Source organism: Myotis brandtii, unplaced genomic scaffold, assembly GCF_000412655.1.
Source record: "Myotis brandtii unplaced genomic scaffold, ASM41265v1 scaffold735, whole genome shotgun sequence".
Lineage (NCBI taxonomy): Eukaryota > Metazoa > Chordata > Mammalia > Chiroptera > Vespertilionidae > Myotis > Myotis brandtii.
The window spans coordinates 153,926-170,674 of NW_005370916.1; the positions used below are offsets into that span (position 1 = coordinate 153,926).

General features: G+C 53.9%; 1 protein-coding gene across 1 annotated transcript in view; it reads right to left on the minus strand.

Moving 5' to 3' along the window:
• CDH23 (cadherin-related 23) overlaps positions 1-16,749 on the minus strand; it is a 381,871-nt gene that overhangs the window by 4,412 nt on the left and 360,710 nt on the right. Inside the window, exons 46-58 of the mRNA XM_005882725.2 lie at positions 13,638-13,754; positions 12,443-12,667; positions 11,550-11,719; positions 11,141-11,278; positions 10,059-10,178; positions 8,477-8,654; positions 8,144-8,355; positions 4,230-4,421; positions 3,962-4,075; positions 3,164-3,293; positions 2,820-3,071; positions 2,583-2,744; positions 232-488 (exon numbers count right to left, since the gene is read on the minus strand). Coding sequence (XP_005882787.1) covers positions 232-488; positions 2,583-2,744; positions 2,820-3,071; positions 3,164-3,293; positions 3,962-4,075; positions 4,230-4,421; positions 8,144-8,355; positions 8,477-8,654; positions 10,059-10,178; positions 11,141-11,278; positions 11,550-11,719; positions 12,443-12,667; positions 13,638-13,754 — 2,267 coding nt within the window. The remainder of the gene's footprint in view (positions 1-231; positions 489-2,582; positions 2,745-2,819; positions 3,072-3,163; positions 3,294-3,961; positions 4,076-4,229; positions 4,422-8,143; positions 8,356-8,476; positions 8,655-10,058; positions 10,179-11,140; positions 11,279-11,549; positions 11,720-12,442; positions 12,668-13,637; positions 13,755-16,749) is intronic.

The following is a 16,749-nucleotide window of genomic DNA, read 5'->3' on the forward strand; positions in this document are numbered from 1 at the left end:
AGCGTGATACCCATCACCTCACTGCGAGGCACTACCATTATCCCATTTCACAGGTTAGGAAACAGGCCCGGAGACCTGGAAGGCCTTTCTCCGGGCCATGCAGGTAGGAAACGATTGAGGGCACGTACATCCCCTTTCACGTCTCTGGCCTCTCCACAATGCCCTGTCCCTCCCTGTGGCCTAGTCCTCTCCCTCCACTGCCCCCAGCCCCAGGGCGGGTCCTGTGGGCACCTGCACGTCGTCAGTGTTGACAATGGCACCGGTGATGTTGGAGAGCAGGCGGATGAACTCCTCCTCAAAGCCACGCACGCGGTCGGGGATCTCGTTAATGACAATCTTGACGCGCTGGTCATCCCTCAGGATGTAGATGCCGATGATGGCCGTGTCGTTGTGGCCTGCCAGGTCCTGGGCCACAATGTCCACCACAAAGTAGCCGGGGCTGTAGGCCATGAAGAGGTCGAAGGTGCGCAGGATGCCATCCACACTCCCTGCAGGAAGAGGCCACGGGTGGGGAGCAGCTCAGGGGCCACCCAGTGCCCCAGGATCCCTGGGGCAGGGGGGAGGTGCAGGGGCAGGAGACACACTTCTGGGGAGGCAGCATGGGCCTGCAGGACTTGGGACCCAGAGCTGCAAAGCCCAGCACCCACCCAACCTGGCTGCCACACCTGCGCCTCTTCTATAGATTCCTAGTGAACTCTCCCGGTTTCTAACTACTGAGCTCGGTTTTTATTTAAACATTCTGCATACCAACCAAAACAGCTGTGGGTGTGCTGGCCCAAGAAGGATGAGTTTGGGCATCTGGTGTCCCCTGCTGGGGTCCTTCTGAGCCCCCTTAGTGTCTGTATTCCCACATGCATTCAGAATTTGACAGTAGAGAGATGACCACAGGAGGCACAGTCCAGTCTTCTTAGAAGACAGTGGGCATGGGTTTAAAATTTGCCACTTTCTAGCTGTGTGACCTTTCACTACTTAGCCTCTCTGTGTTTTTGTTTATTAAAATAAGAGCAATGGGAGGTCAGAGGACAAAGTGATGGTGTCTGGTTGTGTGATTGGAGAAGGTAGCATATGAACTAGATTTGTTTTTTTAAATTTTCACCTGAGGATATGCTATTGTTTTTAAAAATTGAATTCAGAGAGAGAGATAAACGTCAATTGAGTGCCTCCCGTATATGCTTCGACCAGGGATCGAACTTGTAACTTTTTGGTGCACGGGATGATGCTCCAACCAACGGAGGCATATGAACTAGATTTGCTTTTTTAATCCTCACCTGAGGATATGCTATTGTTTTTTAAAACTGAATTCAGAGAGAGAGAAACGTCAATTGAGTGCCTCCCGTATATGTAGGGATCCAACTTGTAACCTTTTGGTGCACGGGATGATGCTCCAACCAACGGAGCCACCCAGCCAGGGATGACCTAGATTTTGAAGGATGGTTGTGGGGGAGCATATCAAAGGCAGAGTTGAAGGTCAGAATGGTAATCCAGGAAGTGAAGAAAAGGGACCAAAGGCCCAGGGAGGATGGCATGCAGCAGGCTGAAGGAATGGTGAGCAGTGCAGCCTGACTGGGCACAGGGCCTTTAAGGATAGTAGGGGGATGAGAACCAGAAAGGGGGATTAGGAAGAAGACCTGGTGAGCCTTGAATGCCAGGCCAAGAAGTCTGGATTGACTCCTACAGACAGAGAAGAGCAGGGAAGGGGTTGGGGCTGAAAGTAAGGTAATGGGACACCCTGTGGGCTCAGCCACCCACACACGGAAGTACACAAGCAGACTGCACACTTATAGGTACAAGTACACTCTGAATGCTGGCTCCCCAGTGCCTAGCACAGTGCCTACCACGGGAAGGTGAGGTGTCCAACTGGAACATCAGGAGGATATATGGAAAGGGGAATGGAGAGATGGGTGGAAGTACACAAGCAGACATGCACACTTGTAGGTACAAGTACACACTGAATGCTGGCTCCCCGTGCCTAGCACAGTGCCTACCACGGGAAGGCGAGGTGTCCAACTGGAACGTCAGGAGGATATATGGAAAGGGGAATGGAGAGATGGGTGGATGGATGGAGGGATGGATACATGAATAATGGGTGGAGGAGGAAATGGGAAGAGAAAGATAAAGAGGAAGTGGGTGGGTAGATGTAGATATGGATAGGTGGTTGAATAAAAGGATTAATGAATGATAGCTGACTGGCTGAATAGATGGATGGGCGAATGAATGAAAAGACTGACAGGGCTGGCTGACCACCCATATTCTGTGGTGCCCAAACAGACCACCCCATCTCTTCCAGACGACATTCCATGCAGTGACAGAGGCCCCTACCCACGCGTGACCAGGCCCCTACCCACGTGTGACCAGGCCCTAACCCATGTGTGACTAGGCCCTACCCATGTGTGACCAGGCCCCTACCCATGGTGAAAACCTGGCCCACGTCCTCAGAGTCATTGGCAAAGGCCCGCGTGACCAGGCCCCAACCCACGTGTGACCAGGCCCCAACCCACGTGTGACCAGGCCCCTACCCACATGTGACCAGGCCCCAACCCACGTGTGACCAGGCTCCAACCCACGTGTGACCAGGCCCCTACCCATGGTGAAGACCTGGCCCACGTCCTCAGAGTCATTGGCAAAGGCCCGGAAGTAGTGAATGGCCAGAATGCTGTAGAAGACCAGGCTGTTGTTGCCAATGTCTGCGTCTAGGGCCAGCACCTGGATCAACTCCGAGCCCATCTTGGCGTCAGTGGCCACTCCTGCAGGAATGGGCGGTGGTGTAAGTGGGAGGGCAGGGCCACCCCACCCCCGGCACCCAGGCTCCCGTCCTGCACCTGCAGTGTACTCAGCCTTCGTGAAGCGCGGGGGCTGGTCGTTGATGTCCTCTAGCACGACGCGCACCTCCTGCAGGGTGAGGTCCGTGACCAGGTCCAGGTCCGGTGCGGGTCCCCGGGGAGGTGTCCAGCTGCGATTGCTCGAGGCCTTGACGATGAAGGAGAAGACAGCTTCGCGCTCCCGATCCAGGTCCTTTAGCACCAGCAGACGCCCGTCAGGCTGAAGATGGAAATTCTTCTCTTCGTTCCCAGCTGAAGGTGGGACATGGCACAGGGTGAGGGGCAGGGCACACGGGCCATCTCCAGCCCCGGGGCAGGCAGGGCGCTAGTCCCGTCAGCCCCACCTGCGATGAAGTAGTACACGATGGCGTTGGAGCCCTCGTCTGCGTCCACGGCGCCGGTCACATTGCCCACGAGGGTGCCACGTGGTGAGTGCTCAGGCACTGTCAGCAGCTGGTACTGGGGGCTGCCTTTCTGCAGGGAGAGGGGAGTGTCCTCACAGGGTCAAGGCAAGGCCCGGGCTCCCAGCTCCTGCCAGAGGCCCGAGGCAGGACTTTCGTGGGTGCTGAGGGAGCTTCTTGTCCACACCTTATGGGGTGAGGAGAGGGCTATAACCTCAAGGGGGCAAAGGCTGGGCTTGGGAGACCCCAGCTCTGCCCTGATGTCACCCAGTGGCATCCTCTATGAGGGCAGGGCTGTGCTTGGCACGTTCTCTGGTCTCCCAATACCTCAGTGGATGTTTGGACCAGGGGTCACTGTCTCATATGCACATGAGTCTCCAGGGAACATCTCATCCCAGGTGCACACAGGGAAAAGCGCCAAGTCAGAGAGCCCGAGTCCAAGGAGGGGCTCAGCCCAACTCAGGGAAGCAGAGCCGACTTTCCGGCTTCCCGTGTACAGTGTGGCACTAAGGAGGGGTCAGCTCAGGAGTCTGGCATTTTGCTCCGTTTTGGGAGCTGGGTAGTGCTTTGAAATAGTAGTGGCTCAATAAGTATTTGTTCTATTCAGTGTATGCAGGTTTCTGGGTGCAACCACACATGCATATGGTGAAGGGTGCAGAAGGGAGGACATGCACATGTGTGCCTGCAGGCAGGGAGTCCCTGTGTGGGCGTGACAGGTGCGGGGCATGGGTGAGAGCTCACTGGAGGCCTCAGGAAGAGGGGCTCGTTGTCATCGATGTCATCCAGGGCCACCTGCATGGGCTGCATGGTCTCATAAGGCACTGGCTGGCCCAGGTCGCTGGCCACCAGGATGAGCTAGAGGTGGAAGAGCACAGTCAGAAGAGGAGCCACAGGGCCCCAGAAGGGCACTCCCGGGGGCCAGACCACCCTCTTGAAGACATTCTAGGTGGCCCTGCACCCAGAGGAAAGCCCTCCCTAGCCCCGCCCCTTGAGCTGGCCCCGCCCTTACGCTGTACACTGCCTGCTTCTCACGGTCCAGGCGCTGCGCAGTCTGGATGAGGCCGCTGATGGGGTCAATGGTGAAGTACTCCCAGTCCCGGTTGCCCATGGTCTTCAGGAAGCTGTAGCGCACGGCCCCGTTGAGGCCCTCGTCCTGGTCTGTGGCGTAGACCTCGTACACGTTGGAGCGCAGCGGGATCTCCTGCGGAGGGCAGGGGAGGGAGGCTGCTGGGGCATCTGGGAGAATCCCAGCTCCCAGGCCCCCCTGGAGCTCTCATTCTTTCTCGTCCTGTAGCAGCATGTCCTTGCCACCTTTCTGCATCCTTAGGAAATGGCTGCCTGTTGGCTGGACTCTACTGGAGTCTGAGCATCTGCTAGAACATCCCCTCACCCCACTCCTAGCTAAGGCCGCTGCCCTTTGATGGTTCAGCCGGGGACCCTCCATGCTCCAAACTCTTTTAGTGTGACCGCCTGTCCAGCGGCTACCCTCATCCCTCCGACTCCATTGCATGCTAAGGTTTAGAAGAGGCCACAGCCATCCTCTGTTCCCAGGTCTGTCTTGCTCTCTGCTACCCCAATCACAGGAGCTCTAGGAATCCACAAACACCATCCACTTAATGGGGTACCTGAAAATGGGGGGCAGGTAGGTATGGTGACACGGTGGATGCAGACTGGACACCTGGCTTCTAGTCTGTTATAATACCATGTGACCCAAACATGCCACTAAACCTCTCTGAGCCCCAGTCTCCCATATCCCTTGAATTAAGTCTAAGATATCAAAAAGCGTAACTGACGTCATACACTGACCCAGGCATGATAAAGCTGCATGGCACACAAGCAAAAGAACAAGTTTCTTTGCTTTTAGTAGAAAAATTACCGGCTCAGCATGGTTTCACTGTGTATCTCATTGACCATGACTATCGGGCACTCTGAACGGCAGTTGCAGTTAATAGAAAGTGGATGACAAACAGATAATTTCTTAACAGATGTTGGTTGTTTGGGAGACGTGAATCTTTCAAAATACAGAGCCCTTGAAGGGAAAAAGTTAGTAAATGGGGCCTTTGGTATGGAAAAGAACTAGATTATTATAAATGTATACCCTGCCTCATTCCACAAAGAGGATTTAAGGCAGTTTGCCAGAAAGGATATATACTAATAAAAGGGTAATATGCTAATTAGACCAGACATCTTCCAGACGACCTTCCAGACAAAGCCATGGTGGCAGGGCTGAGGCAGAGGCAGTTAGGGGGGATTAGGCTGGCAGGGGAGAGCAGTTAGGGGGATCAGGCCGGCAGGGGAGAGCAGTTAGGGGAATCAGGCCGGCAGGGGAGAGCAGTTAGGGGGATCAGGCTGGCAGGCAGGTGTGCGGTTAGGAGCCAGTGGTCCCGGATTGCGAGAGGGATGTCCAACTGCTGGTTTGGCCTAAACTGGCAGTAGACATGCCCCAAGGGCAGGGGAGGGAGGCTGCTGGGGCATCTGGGAGAATCCCAGGCCCCCCTGGAGCTCTCATTCTTTCTCGTCCTGTAGCAGCATGTCCTTGCCACCTTTCGGCATCCTTAGGAAATGGCTGCCTGTTGGCTGGACTCTACTGGAGTCTGAGCATCAGCTAGAACATCCCCTCACCCCACCCCTAGCCAAGGCCACTGCCCTTTGATGGTTCAGCCGGGGACCCTCCGTGCTCCAAACTCTTTTAGTGTGACCGCCTGTCCAGCGGCTACCCTCATCCCTCCGACTCCATTGCATGCTAAGGTTTAGAAGAGGCCACAGCCATCCTCTGTTCCCAGGTCTGTCTTGCTCTCTGCTACCCCAATCACAGGAGCTCTAGGTATCCCCAAACACCATCCATTTAATGGGGTACCTGAAAATGGGGGGCAGGTAGGTAGGGTGACACGGTGGATGCAGACTGTACACCTGGGTTCTAGTCTGTTATAATACCATGTGACCCAAACATGCCACTAAACCTCTCTGAGCCCCAGTCTCCCATATCCCTTGAATTAAGTCTAAGATATCAAAAAGCCTAACTGACGTCATACACTGACCCCGGCATGATAAAGCTGCATGGCACACAAGCAAAAGAACAAGTTTCTTTGCTTTTAGTTGAAAAATTACCAGCTCAGCATGGTTTCACTGTGTATCTCATTGACCATGACTATCGGACACTCAGAACGGCAGTTGCAGTTAATAGAAAGTGGATGACAAACAGATAATTTCTTAACAGATGGTGGTTGTTTGGGAGACATGAATCTTTCAAAATACAGAGCCCTTGAAGGGAAAAAGTTAGTAAATGAGGCCTTTGGTATGGAAAAGAACTAGATTATTATAAATGTATACCCTGCCTCATTCCACAAAGAGGATTTCAGGCAGTTTATCAGAAAGTATAAATTATAATAAGAGTGAACACATTTTTTAAAAATCAGAGTAGACAAAAGAAATGGTTGACAGGAAAATGGGAACTGAGGGATGGGAGGCAAGGTGTGTGTGCTAAGACCCTGCAGGGCCACTCAAGGTGGGCTGAACGCTCTGAGCTCCCTTAGTGGACAAAGCAAAGAGGACCCCTTAATCATCACAACAGACGCAAATTGCAGTAAGTCGCAATATAAAAGCACAGTGTTTCCGAGAGCTCTGCCCTGCAGAACTTTGTTTCGCGGGACCTCCAAGAGGAGACACAGTGACAAGAACTCGGTGCTGACAATATGAGATGCAGAGACTTGCTGACATTTGGGGAGCAAACAGCAAGTGGGAGGTACCCTGATTGTACCACCAAGGGCATTGTGGGCTGGGTGCTGAGAGGAAGGCGGGGAAGGGCAGGAGACAGAGAAAGACTTCCCTAGGCAATTAGAGCGAGGGATGAAAGAAGAACTGGGGAGTTTCCGGAAGCTCAGCCACTTCCCCTGGCTTCTTGTTTTGATGCTCATCCTCAGCTCCCAGGCTGTCTCCACTTGGTGTCAGCAGGAACAACAGACATTTGGAAGGGGCCTGGATGTTTATCTCCAGACCAGGGTGGGGGAAAATGGGAACTGAGGGATGGGAAGCAAGGTGTGTATGCTAAGACCCTGCAGGGCCACTCAAGGTGGGTTGAACGCTCTGAGCTCCCTTAGTGGACAAAGCAAAGAGGACTGACCACTCAATCATCGCAACAGACTCAAGTTGCAGCAAGTCACAACATAAAAGCACAGTGTGTCCTAGAGCTCTGCCCTGCAGAACTTTCTTCCATGGTACCTCCAAGAGGAGACACAGTGACAAGAACTCGGTGCTGACAATATGAGATGCAGAGACTTGTGGACGTTTGGGGAGCAAACAGCAAGTGGGAGGTACCCTGATTGTACCACCAAGGGCATTGTGGGCTGGGTGCTGAGAGGAAGGCGGGGAAGGGCAGGAGACAGAGAAAGACTTCCCTAGGCAATTAGAGCGAGGGATGAAAGAAGAACTGGGGAGTTTCCGGAAGCTCAGCCACTTCCCCTGGCTTCTTGTTTTGATGCTCATCCTCAGCTCCCAGGCTGTCTCCACTTGGTGTCAGCAGGAACAACAGACATTTGGAAGGGGCCTGGATGTTTATCTCCAGACCAGGGTGGGGGGAGTGGGTTTCTGGGGACTGTTCCTGGCAGACATCTAATAGCTGAGATGATTAGTCCCATGTTGCAGAGGGAAAACAAACTCAGAGAAGTCACTTGCTCAAGGTAGTTTGGCTGGTAAGCGATAGAGTTAGACTTGAACCCAAGACCTTTTGCGGACACAGCCCATATTGCTAACCATTGTTCAGCACTGCCCTGGGCAGCACTGAAGAAGCCTGTTCCCTCCTCTGGCCTCAGTTTCCCCACCTTCACAATGGGGCCCGCCCTTTCGCTCCCGGGCACGACTGCGGGATGAAGTGGGCTGGATATGGGGAGGGGCCTGCTGTAGGCAGGAGGCCCGGGAGACACATACCTCTTTGATGTGGATGATGGTGCCGTTGGGGGGGCGCACAAAGACTGGGCGGTTGTCATTGACGTCGATGACCTCCACCAGGAGCATGGTCGTGCCCCAGAGCGGGGGCTCTCCGCCATCGGTGGCCACGACGGTCAGGTTGAACCTCTCGTAGGAATGCAATGGCCGTTTTGTGGTCACCAGGCCTGAGTCCATGTCCACGTGGAAGGCCTCTGGCAGGGGGTGGCAGAGAGCAGGGCATGTCTCTGGCTGAGACCTCCTTCCATGGCAGCCTGCCACTCCCCTCTCCCCCGCCCCCGCCATGGCATCACAGGTAAGGAGCCGGCTACGTACCCTCACCAGGGCCCTCAAGGGAGTAGGTCACTTCCCCGTTGGAGCCCTCATCCTGGTCGGTGGCCATCATGGTGATGACCGAGGTGCCCGCTGGTTCATTCTCATAAACGCTCGTGCTGAACTGGGGCTTGGAGAACTGTGGCCGGCAGTCATTGACGTCTAGCACCTGAATCACCACCTGGGGGTGGGGTGAGGGGGAGGTTGAGATCAAAGGTCGGGGCATATTGGGAGCTACTTCAGGTGACCCAGTCACAGAGGAGTAAGCAGAGGTGGACAGTGCCCACTCTTGCAGTGTGACCTCAAACAATTTATTTGAACCCCGAGCCTCAATTTCCTTAGTTGTACTTTGGGGACAATATATCTTCCCTCTCAGGGGTTGTGAGGCTCCCGGTGACAGTGCGTTCCAGGCTGTGATGGTGGGCAGTGCCCGGCCTGAGGAAACGCTCAGCAGCTGGTATGTGAGGAGCAGGTACTCTGTGTCTGGGCCCTGAGGCAGGAAGCCCTCCTGCCCCCACCTCCTCTGCCCTTTGCTCCTTCCCTCAGTGCCCACACCTCGCACTCTAATCTCGGGACCGTAATGCTGGATGCGAGTCCTCCACCCCCGAAGGCTCCCTCTTGGCTGGGATTGTATCTGGCCTGGGACTTGGCTCTCTCTGCTGACCCCACCGTCCAGGGTGGGTCCCACGGACACACCAGGCCAGGAGACCCTCCCTTCCCCTCTTCCCCCCGACTCACCACTGCCCTTGGAGGGAGGCAACCTGCGTTTTCTGACTCCAAGTCCTGTGCTCCTCCCTACACAGCACGTGGCTATGTGACCAGGGGCAGGATTCCGATGTCGTGAGTGCTCCCAGCCCCTCCCCCATATGCTAAGAGAATTTGCCCACCAGCTCCTCACCCCGGGGAGATTTTTGGATGGTTAGTTAGGTTACTGTGGGGAGAGCTGAATGCAGAAGGACATGACTGGACGAGGCAGAAAGAAGGGGGAGAAAGAAAGAGAAAGCAGAGCCTCATGGAGTAGGATTTGGGGTAGGAATGGGGTAGAGCTTAGAAGGTGAGCCACTGGCCTCAGAGCATCTGTGTGGACGCTGGACCTGGGGTTGTGAATCTGGTTCCTTGTTAATGTTCTTTAGAAAACACAAATAAAGAAAACTACCTTATAATTATGCTTGGTGGCCAGACTGTGATTCCCTCCATGGGACACACGGGCACCCTGGGCCAGGCGAGCCCGGCTTTATCCAGGTTACACCCAGGCATGTCCCTCTGCCTCAGCAGAGGTTTTCCCTCCATGGGATCCCTCCATGGGACACACGGGCACTCTGTGAGCCCCGGCTTTATCCGGGTTACACCCAGGCATGTCCCTCTGCCTCAGCAGAGGTTTGGCACAAGAGATTTCTGCCAGAGTCCCCGTCTCCCTCAGCCACAGCCACTGTGACCCACCCGGCTAAGCTCTTGCCTTCTCCTTCCTGCCACCACGTCTCTGAGGGGAACAGTTGGCTCTTCAGTCGTCAAGCTCTAAAGGCTCTTCTTGCTGCCTCCACAGCCCCAGTCCCCGGAGTCGCTGGCCTAGCCTGGCACCCCTCACCTGCACTGAATTTTCTCGACGGTTGCTGGCTACATCCCCAGGGTTGTCTTTGGCCAAGGCAGTCAGAATATAGTGGTCCTTCTTCTCCCGGTCCAGGGAGGACAGCACATAGATGTCGCCCTAAGGGGAGGAGGATGGAATCAGGGCCTTCATCTGTTCAGCAGATATTTACTGAGCATCGACTGTGTGCCAGACCTGCTGTGGGCTCTGGAGATACGGCGCTGAGCAGAAGAGACAACAGCCCCTGACCCTATGGAGGTCTCATTCTAGCCCTCACTTCCCAGTCCACCTGGAGAGGGACAACAGCCCAGGCTGGAGCGCACTACCTGGCCAGGTATATGGTCGTGTGCCATAGATATTCACTGTTCATAGTGCCAGGCCAGGAGCATGCCTGATTGCTCACACCAAGCAGGAAGAAGAGAACCCTGCTGAGAGGGCAGAATGAGGGGATGTGGGCAGGAGTGGGGGCAGTGGGGAGGGGAAGTCCAGGTCCAGCCCAGCAACTGGGGAGGGCCCTGCTGACCAAACACCCCTCGGCCACAGGGCTCTTTCTGTGCTGAAATAGCAGCATGGAGCCCATTTGCAGACATCTGAAACCATCACCCCTCCTTTCTCTTGAGTTTCTGCTCTCCCACAGTCTGAGACTCCTAGGAGTGTGGGGGAGGTACTGGGAACAGGGCCACATATACACCAGTAGGAGGCGCTCAAACACTGTGCTCACTGTCTGCAGGGCTGCCTATGCCTCTCTTTGGACAGTTTCAAAAAGTGGTCACACGGACTCGAATCAAGTTTGCTGGTCTGCTGGGGACACAGAGCAGAAGTTTTTGTCCCACAAAGGGCTAGTTCCCAAAGATTTTGGCCACTTCCTCCACGCCTGCTGGGACAGAAAGGCCTCAGTCTACAGGATGTCTGGGACTCTGAGAACAGGGCTGACTGAGCTAAAAACCTCGGAGATTACAGATCTCCAGGCGGCAGGACCCAGACACGGGGAAACCGCAATACTTTTGGTGGCTTCTCAGCCTGTGACCCTGGGCCCACTGCACTCCCCACTCCCAAACCCTCGCCCTCCATTGCCCGCTTACCGTGGTGGGGTTGATGGCAAACTTGCCCTCTCCATCCACAAGGCTGTACTCAATGACGGCAAAGTTGCCTGAGTCGGCATCAGAAGCACTGACCGTCAGGATGACTGTGCCCACGGGCACATCCTCATAGACGGCTTCCTGGAGCCCGATGGGCAGGGGGAGAGAGCAGCCAACGTTAGTCCTCCAGTCCATGCCCTGCGCTAGGAACTCACTGATACAGACAACCCAGGGCATCAAGCTGCTCATGGGGCGGTCACTACCATGAGGCTTAGAAGCTGGTCGGGTGGTAGCGAAAGATGACCAAAGACCCCAAGGCATGGACCACCCACCTGGTAGGAAGGCTGGTCAAATATGGGGTTGCCCCAAGGCATGGGCACAGGTCCGAGACCCACCAGGCCTGGCCACCCACCTGGTAGGAAGGCTGGTCAAATATGGGGTTGTTGTCATTGATGTCCACAATCTCCAGGTAGACAGGGATCTCGGCTGCCCGGGGTGGGGACCCATTGTCTGAAGCCCTCACAGTAAAGTTGAGCCAGTGCACTTCCTCATAGTCCACCGTCCGGTTGGCAATGACCTTCCCTAAGACACAGAGGCACACCCAGCGCCATTTTGGCCATTCCTCACTTACAAAGCTCTCCACAGTATGAAGAGAAGGATCTAGAGCTCTGAGGGGCAGGTGTGGTCCCCTGAAGGAGGAGGATGGTCAGTCAGCCCTGCCCAGTGGCAGGTCAGAGGGCTGAGAGCAACTGGTATCCAGCTGTTCTCTTTCCTGGAGGGGCGGGAAAGCTTTTCACATGTCAAATAGATGGATATCAACATGCCCAGGGCCTCCTCTGAGATACTCCCTCTTGGCCTTCTTCCTAAGTGATACTAACATAGTCATCCCTCCACAACCTCAGGTTTCAATCCGCTGTTGGCTGAATCTGTGGATATGAAACTGTGTATATGGATGGAAGGCTGACTGTGGGACTTGAGCATCCATACATTTTGGTACCTCTGGGGAAGTCCTGGAACCAATGCCCCTTTGATACCAAGGGACAGCTGTAGTGAAAGCTTGGGTGGTGGAGAGAGATGGTGGTGGAATATTCCAGGTTTCCAGCAGACCTTAAAAGGAGCCTTCCATCCCAACCTAGGACAAAGCATTTTGTCCTTTCCTCTAGTCTGGGAATCTGGCAGGAACATTGGCCATATTGGCTCTGGCCCAGCCCATTGAGGGGCCATGGTGGGGCCACAACTGGAGGGTGAGAAGTGGGCCATGGTCCCCCTGGGAGGGTAACAGGCACACCTGTCCCCCAGCCCTACCTGCCGAGGAGTCTTCCAGCTGAACGTAGCCTGGGGGCATCAGGTCCAGCAGGCTGTAGGTGATCAGCCCATTGAGGCCCTTGTCGGGGTCCACAGCTGAGACAGCGATGAGCGTGGTGCCGGGAGTGGCCCCCTCCAGGACCTTCTCTGTGTAGTAGGTGATCCCAAAGGGCTTGAACCGGGGCGTGTTGTCATTGACATCCAGGATGTTGACTGTCAGCTTGGCTGGGGTGAAGGCAGGGGGTGAGGGTGCCGTGAGGGACACCAATATGGCTGGGCCTTCCTAAGCCTCAGCTATGCGTGGAGAGGATGGCAGCACCTCACAGCCCTCCTGGGAGCCCTGTAGCCTGACCCACGCTGGAGTGGTGGGTCGTGACCCTTGGCCCTGGCCTGGTCTCATTCTTCCATAAGGAAAGGAGCTTGGGTTCTACCACCCGCTGAGTCACCTTGGTGGAGCCCCCGGCCTACTGTGCCTTAGTGTCCTAACCTGTCCCATGAGGCCCTTCCATGATTCAGCCTTCTGCTTCCTGAGTCATGACCTCTCTAGGACCAGCCCTTTGTCCTCTGAGTGTGGGACATGTAGGTGAGCATGTCTGCCCTTCCTTCCTGAAAACTTGGTCCTCTGGGCAATAAAGATAAGCAGACATTGCAGACATGCCTCTAGCAGCCCGTTACAGCTCATGCCCCAGGCGGCGGGCAAGATGGCCTGTGCCGGCCTGCAGAAGGCAGCAACTGTTCCCCTCTCTTCTCTGCCATGGTGGCCGTGCACCCCAATATGGTATCTGTGGCTTCCATCACCTTCCCTTGTGCTTTCCTTCCTAGGACCCTGTGGCTTCCTATCAGATCTGGGGTTCCTGTCTCACATCCTCGTTACCAGTTCTGATAATGAATTCCGACCTAAGTCTCTAACCATCCTTTTCTCAGTTCCCGTCCAGCCTCCACCAAGCCTCCTTCTCACTCTGAGCTGTGGGTTTCATGAATCCCCCAATTCTTGGCTTCTGGATCCCCTACTGCTGAGCTCTGCCTAACAACGGGGACACACGGCCATCCTGGGCCTCACTGTAGCTGCCACCTTTCACATCCCTCTGGGTCCTGCTGCTTCCTTCCTGGGCCAAGCCTTTGCTGTTCCCAGCCTGCCCCTCCTGCCCAGATCAGCTCCGAATAACCAATGGGAGGTGCCTGTGGGGAACCTTACCATTTGGCACGCTGACAGAGCGCTCTGGTAGGTCGCTGGCATTGTCAATCACCGAGAGAGTGACCTCATAGGTGGCAACCAGCTCCCGGTTCAGGGGAGACTTCACCAAAACAGACCCTGTAGACCAGATCAGGTCAGGTTCAGCCTGAGGGGAACCCCCTAAAATCTGTGCCTCCTAGGGGGTACTCCTGGCCAACCCACTCAATCCCCACCGAGGGCAAGGGTCCCCGATGGACCTTGTTCTTGCTGATCTCATCTTTGGCTGGGATGAGGCCACAGCCCCCTGCAAGGTAGGGCACGTCACTCATTGCTTTCTAGATGGCGAACTTGGGCAAATTATTTAACCTCTCTGCACCCCTGTTTCCTCATTTGTAAAATCAGGATAATTACAGTACCTACCACATTTGGATGGTTATAACAATGAAAGGAGTAAAGGGCTTAGAACAGTGCCTGGCACACAGAGAATGACATGTAATTGCTTGTTTAAAAATGCTTTGTATTCCACAACAATGTGAGTATACTGAACACTGCTCTACATTTAAAGATGGTTAAGATGGTGACTTTTGTTACGTGTATTTTATCTCTACTTAAAGAATGCTTGTTTTCTACAGAGATCAAGTATAACGAAAGTTCAAGGCCGCTAAACTGCTGAGGGGGTGCTCTGGAGGGGACAGCAATGGGACAGCCTGGACAGTCAGGACTCCTCCTTTGCCTCCATTAAGTAGGGAGTGACTTGGACCAGTGGTGGAGAGGAGCGCAGCCCTATGTTAGAACCAGCGAGGAGTTTTCTTTTCACCTTCCCACTGCCGCTCAGAGCCCTGCCCACTCCCAACCACTGGACAGATCTAGTCGAGCTGATGCAGGGGCTGCTCTATTGGGCCCTCTCTGCTCCCTGCCTTTTGGAGGACCTGGTGCTCCTCTTCCCATCCGCCTCATCCAGGGTGGAACCTCCTCTCCCCCTTTCCAGCTCCCTCTCAGGCCCTGAGGTCTCTGGGATTCCCTTCCCCCTTGGCAGGTCCCCCTGCTGGGCTTCTGTCCTCCTCGGTTTCCAGCCATGGGGAGGTCACTTACCCTGGGCCGCTGCCTCCTCCTCCTCCTCTTCCTACTCTCGCTCCCCGTCCCGAGGCTGGGGAGCGAGGATGGGGAGAGGATGGCTGCATTCAGTCTGCAAAGGCTGGGCCACGGCCTTGGCCTGGCCCCACAGGATGGGAAGGGTGGTGGGGGTGCGGTGGGTATGGAGGAAGGCAATGGGGTGAAGCAGAGAAGAGATGAGGTGGGAAGTGACAGAGAAACAGAGCTCAAACCTGTGGGCCTGCCAGCCGTGAGGAAGAGAGAAGAGGGTTAACATCAGTTAGTTCAGGTGCAGAGGGGATGGAGCGGAGCAGGGCATGGGGGGCGATGGGGCTCAGAGCTGACCAGGGTGGGAAGTTTGGGAGGGAGGTGGTGAGGAAGGTTGTGAGGCAGAGGGGAAGGGAGTCAGGGAAGGAAGAGGGAGCCCCTTTGGTAGGAGAGGAAGGGAGAAGGAAGGTGAGCAAGGCAGGTGGGGAGAGCATGAGGAAGAGGGGCAGAGAAGACACTGGAAAGAAAAATAGAGAGAAGAGAGTCAGTCAGAGGGAAGGAGGACAGGAGAGAGAAAAGCGGTAGAGGCATCAGTACTGTATGTACAGCGTATAGTTGGGCAGGGGTATGGAGCAGCTCTCCATGGTCCTGAACAACCACTACAAGGTGGAGGGGTGGGGTCTGCTAACTGGGACTTGGCTTAACCTATGTGACTTCTCCTAGTGCTCTTGGTTTTCCTCACTTCTTTCTTCCTCTAGGCCTCTGGTGCAGACTGAGCTAATCGTACTCTGGCTCATTGCACACTATCGTCATTGGCACTGCTCTTGTTTTATGCATGTATCTATTCCCTTTTATTTCAATACTCCTTACCCCTTCCCTTCTCCTCTAGGGCAATCATTGTAATGTATTCAAAATCATGTGGGTTTAATTTTTTTGGCATATGTGTGTCTCTCTCTCTGTATGTGTGTCTTATATTTATGCAAATAGGATTGTGGTGTATATATATATCCCACCCTATTTCTTACTCTTTTCAGTAAGTACTTATTTTTAAGGTTCACCCACGTTGCTCTGTGTGAGTCTAGTCTGTTGCTTCTGACTGATGCCTGGCATCCATGGTGGGCACCCATAATGTTTTAGTCTCCAGTCTCCCAAGGATGGGTGCCCATGTGGCCTCCAACATTGCAGTGAACATCCTCAGATAGTCCCATTATTGACCTGAGAGTTTCCCTGAGAAGTTCTACCTGGAGCAGAATTGCTGGGCCATGAGGTGTGCGTTAAATTGTGTTCAATTGTGGAATGGGTCTAAGTTCCCATAATAGTGTTTGTGGGATCAGATGTGCCCACATAATCACCAATACTCAATATTGTCCAGCATCTAATATCTGCTGATCACATTTGGAAACTGATATCTCATTGCTGTTTTACTATGCATTTCTCTAAACAACAACATTTTTTAGCATTTAGTGTTAGGCATGTCAGTTTTTCTGTCACTCCCTGAGCCTTTCAGGAAGTACACGTGGCAGGTCCCATGTTCCTCCTTAACTCCTAGAGGAGCAAAAAAACTGAATTGGGAAAAATGGTAAAACCATCAAAATTATAATAAACTTCATAAATCATAAAAGATAGGCCACATTTCTCTTTGTTTTGTGATGGTCTAAGAAAGTCATTAAAGATATACATACATATATGTGTGTATGTGTGTGTGTGTATATATATATATATGTAAATATATATGATTTAAATGGCCAATATACATATAAAGGAAGTATTCAACTAACTAGTTATTAAAGAAATGCAAGGTACAATTTTCCTAGAAAATTACAAACCTAAACACTTTATAATATTTAATGCTGGCAAGAGGTGGTGAGAGGGGCACTCTCATACAACACTGACGGGAACTGGTCAAGGGAGAAGGAAGAAGAGGGAGAGGAAAGGAACAAAGGGAGAGACAGAAAAGAGAGGGAAGGATGTGCTGTCAATAAGGAGAGCAGAGAGTAGACAGAGGAGCAGCTGAGGGAAAGGGAGGTGGGGGGGGCGAGAGAGAGAGAGAGAG